The sequence below is a fragment of the Staurois parvus genome, unplaced genomic scaffold (genome assembly GCF_062004578.1).
Source record: "Staurois parvus isolate SC_StPar_1 unplaced genomic scaffold, SC_StPar_1.0 ptg000195l, whole genome shotgun sequence".
Taxonomy (NCBI): Eukaryota; Metazoa; Chordata; class Amphibia; order Anura; family Ranidae; genus Staurois; species Staurois parvus.
Window position 1 is genome coordinate 6,038,532 of NW_028317991.1, and position 6,000 is coordinate 6,044,531.

The 6,000-nt window shown below is 41.7% G+C and overlaps 1 protein-coding gene across 1 annotated transcript in view; it reads left to right on the top strand.

The window, feature by feature from the left end:
* The window catches only part of KCNJ6 (potassium inwardly rectifying channel subfamily J member 6), a 354,451-nt gene extending 352,913 nt beyond the window's left edge, over positions 1–1,538 (top strand). The window contains exon 3 of the mRNA XM_089677906.1: positions 85–1,538. Within this exon, the coding sequence (XP_089534032.1) occupies positions 85–410 (326 nt within the window). The 3' untranslated portion in view covers positions 411–1,538. The remainder of the gene's footprint in view (positions 1–84) is intronic.
* The last annotated feature ends 4,462 nt before the right edge of the window (positions 1,539–6,000 follow it).

The window sequence follows — 6,000 nt, forward strand, 5'->3', positions numbered from 1 at the left end:
TTACACTGCAGAAAAAAAAACTTAAAATGGACTTGTGCTATACTTTCCGCATTTTAACTGAATGTTGTCTCATATTCTCCACAGGTATGACTTGCCAGGCTCGAAGTTCTTACATCACTTCCGAAATCCTATGGGGCCATCGGTTCACACCGGTTCTCACCCTTGAAGACGGATTTTACGAAGTGGACTACAATAGCTTTCACGACACCTACGAGACCAACACACCAACATGCAGTGCCAAAGAACTGGCCGAAATGCTTAGCCGGGCAGAGATGCCTCTGAGCTGGTCGGTGTCCAGCAAACTCAACCAGCATCCAGAACTGCTCAACGAGAGTGAAGAGAAGACTCTGGAAGACCAAACAGAGAGGAACGGGGATGTGGCCAACATAGAGAATGAATCAAAGGTGTAAAGCCATTTAAAAAAAGGTGGTTTATGCTAATCTATGGCGCACACCTAGCGCTGGTGAGCGTTTAAAAACAGCGGTTCAATGATCCGCCGGTGACGGATTGGTTTGCACAATGCATAACGTGTCCGACCACTGAAAATTGCTAAATCAAATGCACGTGCTCTTCTTTTTTTTCTTTGGGGCTTGCAAATGGCACATTTCAAGCAGTGATGCCAATAAAAAAAAAAGGAAACATTGTGGATAGCTAGTGCTTGAAGTTCCTTGGCATTATTAAGGTCTTTTTTTAAAAGCGGGTTAACTCCCAAAAACATCTCATTAACAGCCAGGAAGAAAATAATCATCAGATCATAGGTACACTGTACATATGCCTTATGTAATAATATTCTCTATAAAATTGGTAATAAACCCAGCATGTACAAAGGAATGAATTCATGTATATAGATGTGTAATTAATGTAGGTTTTGATTCAGAATTCTAGGAAAAAGATGATGCAAAAAAAAAAAGTTACACTTCTTCCTTCTAATTTTTCAAACTGATAGAGGAAAAAAAAATCCACATTGTCCTTCGTGTTTTATGTACATCCATTAACGTAGATTGGTTTCATGCATCCCTCATAGAACCACACTGGCAGCTTGTTGAAGTACCTCAAACATTTCTTAATAACTTACTACTTAAAGCCATAGAGCAGATGAAAGAACAGGGACAAGAACTGACAAAACTGTGACGTCATTTGTATCTCTTGCTACGAAACATCCCACTACAGGTTTCCATTTCTTTCATTTTAATTCGTAGTTATGCCTAAATGCAAGTTTTTGGACTGTACTGACCATGCTGGTGGAGCCTCTGGTCCACCTTATTTTCCCAATTTCCATAGCCAGTTATAATGAAACGAATGGGGTTGGACAAACGAGAGTGACATGTCATAATGTGCTCACATTGGGGAGGGGTTTGGGCAGATTGGGGTCTAGGTTCAATGGGATCTCCCTTTCTCCATGGAATGTTCTCCAGTAGGCTTTGAACCTAAGAAACGCGTGTAAATATAGATACCAGTATTTTGCACAATATACATCATTTTATGGAGGTGTGCCCTAGTTACACTAATGAAAAAACAAATAAAGGTTTATTTTATTATATCGTTGGGTATGATTATCAACATTAAATATTATTATTGTAAAGAAGGGAAAGATAAATGCCGTGAGCATAAAACAGTTTACAGCTCAGCTCCAGGCAAACAGTTGAAATCTATAAGTGTGAACGGTTCTGCTTGCCAAACAAATTTTAACTTTGTGCAGCCATATTGTGCTTTACACTCCTCTGCCAGACAGTACAGACAGGTCCTGTACTCCTGAGATCTCAGAGACTACACTACAAAACAACCAGGTTTGGATACATCTGAGTCTGTCATTAGACAATGAAGGAGCAGCAGCTCAGTGATGGAATTATCATTTTGCTCTCTGCCCCTGTCAGCATGCTCCCTGTTATTACATGTAGATTGTATATCCAGGTACCTGCTGTGTGTAAAAAGCAATGTAATCTTTCTTTTTAAAGAATATATAATTAGCACGAATTGTTTTTATACCTGCCTGGAGTCCAGATTTAAGACCACTATTAGATAAAGGATGATGTTTACTTAGATTTTGGAATACAAGTATCTCTGCAAAAGTTACCCAGTACTACTATGTAGACTTACTGAATGTGTGAGGAACAGTGACAATCTATAAAGTCTTAGCAGCCAATCAGGTTTCATTTTAACTAGATTTACAGCAATGGAAGATGAATTTTAACTGGCTGCCATCAGCTAAAACATGAGTCTCCAAACTTTCTAAAGGGGACCATTTACTGTCTGTAATGGAACTGGCCCCAGACTGCGCTTGGGTACTTCCATTATAATACCGCTTTCCCATCCGAATACTGACCACAGACACCACCGCCCACCAAACAAGACTAAACGACGCCAGTCTTGAAGTAAAACCAGGAAATAGACTAGTTTATTTTAACACAGATACAAGATATATACATTCAAGGGAACAACCCCCCTCCCTGCATAAATGACACAGGGCAGGGCAATCTACTTTTAGTAACAAGAGACACACCTGCAGACAGTCCCATCAGGAGAGAGGGCTGCTGGAGACACTCCCACCAAGCCAATACACATAAACACATACATCCCATAACAGTTTGCTCCCAAGCCAGACACACAATAGAACAATGGGATGCAACCACATGGCATTAAACAATCCACAACCCCCCACCCCAATATTAGGACAGATCTCCCTGTACCTCTAACAGGCACAGGGTGACTTACACATAAGAGGGATATGAGGAGCTGAGACAGGTGTCTCCCCACCTCTCCAAAGTGAGCTGTGTTCCATGGGCCCCCCACCCAAAGTGACTCCCGTCACACTGTCCTTCAGATTTTAGGGGGGGCTGCACTGTGGCCATTGGGAGTAGAAAAGGTCCCGACATCAGTGGGAATAAACTATGTCCCTTCTTTGATGTCAGTGAGAGGAATGGTGCCCCATCATGAGTGTCATTGTGAGGAATTGTGCCCTATAGTAGGTGTCATTGGGAGGAATTGTGTCCTATAATTGGTGTCATTGGGAGGAATTGTGCCCCATGCTTGGTGTCATTGGGAGGAATTTGTGCCCCATTATTGGTATCAGTGGATGAAATAGTGCCCCATGGTTGTTATCAGTGGATGAAATAGTGACCCAAGGGCCAGTTAAAAGTAAGCAAATGGCCTCATCTGGCTCCCAGGCCGCAGTTTGTAGACCACTAAGGTAAAGGGTCAGCCCACCCAGAAACTTTTACCTATAGGTGGAGCTTGGTGGACTGGCTTCTTTTATGTCTTGAATGGTCCAAAAGTGAGATCTTCCAGCTTCCTGATACTGTTTCTGTCCTCCTGGAAGTTTGGGGTGTTCCTTCCTCTCCTGTTACATAATCCATAAATAAAACTTCAAGGAGGGAGAATGGGAAACCCTCATATTTGCCACAGCAGGGAATCTAAAGATCTCACCAGTCATACAATGTAAGGAAATCTGGCGCTCAGCAGGGGAAACAGACAGTCCACAATAATATAACAAGAGAGTCTCTATATGGGTTTTCCAGGGCAATAATCCAGAGCCTGCTGCTGTATAGAGTTAGAAGAGACTCTGCGAACAAGCATAAGGAGAGAAGCAGCGCCGATCTGAGTGTAGCACAATAGTTCTATACCTGACAAGCAACAAATTGCACACCTTAAAAAATAAAAAGTAAAAACAGACGCTCATCAAAGAAAACCGCTATCTGCTGTAGGTACGGCTGGCCATGGCTGCTTCACGCTGGGAGACACACTGGTAGAAGGATCCTCGGTGGTGGTGCTGGTGGCTTCCAGCACTTCCTGGATGATCCAGAGGCTCTGGATCATCCAGGAAGTGCTGAAAGCCACCAGCACCACCGAGGATCCTTCCATCAGTGTGTCTCCCAGCGTGAAGCAGCCATGGTCAGCGGTACTTACAGCGGATAGCGGTTTTCTTTAATGAGTTTCTGTGTTTACTTCCTAATTTGTAAGTGTGCAATTTGGTGCTTGTCAGATATAAATCCATTCAGTTCACTTCACTCAGATCGGCGCTGCTTCTCTCCTTATGCTTATATAGAGATCTCACCAACACAGTCCCCAAGTAATATAAGAAACAGCCTAGAGCAGCCTTTCTCACCCTTTTTATTTTACCCCAAAGGAACCCCTAAATTAATGTTCAGGTCAAGGGAAGGCCTGCTAAAATAAATTAATCAGGGGTCAATTAGAAAACGTACTTTTACACTGGTGGTCAGTGGGGAATAGGCTCCCCCTTTGCATTGGTAGTGCATGGAAAGAATGCCCCCCTTACAGTGGTGGTCAAAGTAGTGTTGGACTTGGAACTAGGCAGGCACTATCATGAGAAGTCATTCAGCCACAGCTCAAGAAACCTCTAGCAATTTATGGAGGAACACTAAGAGTTTCACGGAACCGTAGTTGATAATGACTGGTCTAACTCTCCAGTATCTACCAAAAACTGAAATGTTAAGTATTGAGTGGACTGGCCTTTTAACATGGAAATAAATACAGACTGTATACATCTGCAATAGCTGGACATCAAGTAGGAAGATCTGTAAAGACACATTTTTTTGCTTATAAACTTAAATAGAGAACCAATTAACGCCATTGCCATTGTAGATTCCTTTAGTTTCATAGTATAGGAGCGCCTATGCCCAGTGGGAGGAACAAAGCTTACATCCAGTAGGGGTAGCCAGGAATCAGATCACATTAGCTGGTAAGAACTTTACAAGCTTGCTAGTGATGGCTGTTGAGTTATTGGAACTGGTTAGAACTTTATAGGCTTTCAGTAATGGCTACTGAGTTTTTGGAATCGGTACAAACTTTATAAGAACTTTATAAGCTTCTAGTATTGGCTGCTACGTTTTTGAGCTAGTAAGAGCTGGTAAGAACTCTATAGGCTTTCTAGTAAGGGCTGCCAGCTTTTTGGATTCAAGGGATAGCATCACTTAAAAAAACAAAAAAAAATTCCTATGCTATTAATATACATGGATATGTGTGTGAAAGTATCCATAACTGTGCAGATGATGAAATATTTATTGCTTTTGTAACTGTACTGTGCCACTTGTTGTTCCATGTTACCAGCCATTTAAGGCTAAAAGGAGGTTGCAAAGTGGCAATAACTGAAGAATATTGATCCCTTCTAATGCCCTTTTTTCATATTTCTCTGATATATTCTTCAAATATTTTGACTTCTATGGAGTCTCCTTTTGAAACAATAAAGGTGACTCTTCAGATGGAGGCTTTGTTGCCTTCAGGTCTATAAATAACTCCCAATAAAGACGTTTTTAGCTCCCATTTACACCCATGCATGCATTGTTTTTGATGCCTTGGCACTCGTGTTACCTCTACTCATTCACTTCCAAAGAGCCCATAACGATAACAACTCAGAAAATCCTCGAACTGATGTCAAATGCAGGCAGAATGCACCTGAAAAGAAGCCATATTTACCTGTCTACAGAAGCCCAAAGCCTGCCCAGACAGGCCCAAACAACAAATATCAACACAGGTGGTCGTCTGTACGTTTGGCACCAGCCTTTCACATTTCCTTCCTGTTGGTAAATCAAAATTAGCGAACCAGTTTATAGGAACCAACATAGAGCAGATTTTCACAAATTTAGCAGTTCATGGCAAGGAATTCAGTTCATGGTGGTCTTCAGCCATCTCCTTCTTGCTACCCTACATGCCTTCCCATTCATCCTTCCCATTACTTGCCTGTTTGTTCCCACAGCAAATAATGCTAGCAAAAGTTGATAGTTTTGTCGTTCTTTTGTTTGAAAACAACATTACATCTCCGAAAGCTCAGCTTTAAATTCTGCCAAAGAAAACAAACTTTCCTAATTGTATTTGTAAATGCTTACAGCAGATCCTCTAAGCGGCTTTGTAGCTCCATTGTTTTCTATCTACACATAAAGTACCTTGATGTGGAGGTGCTCAATTCCTTCGCAGCAATAATTTAATGCCAAAGCACACTTGGGACTATCAGTCCGAGACAGGCTTGACAATTTAATTATACATGTT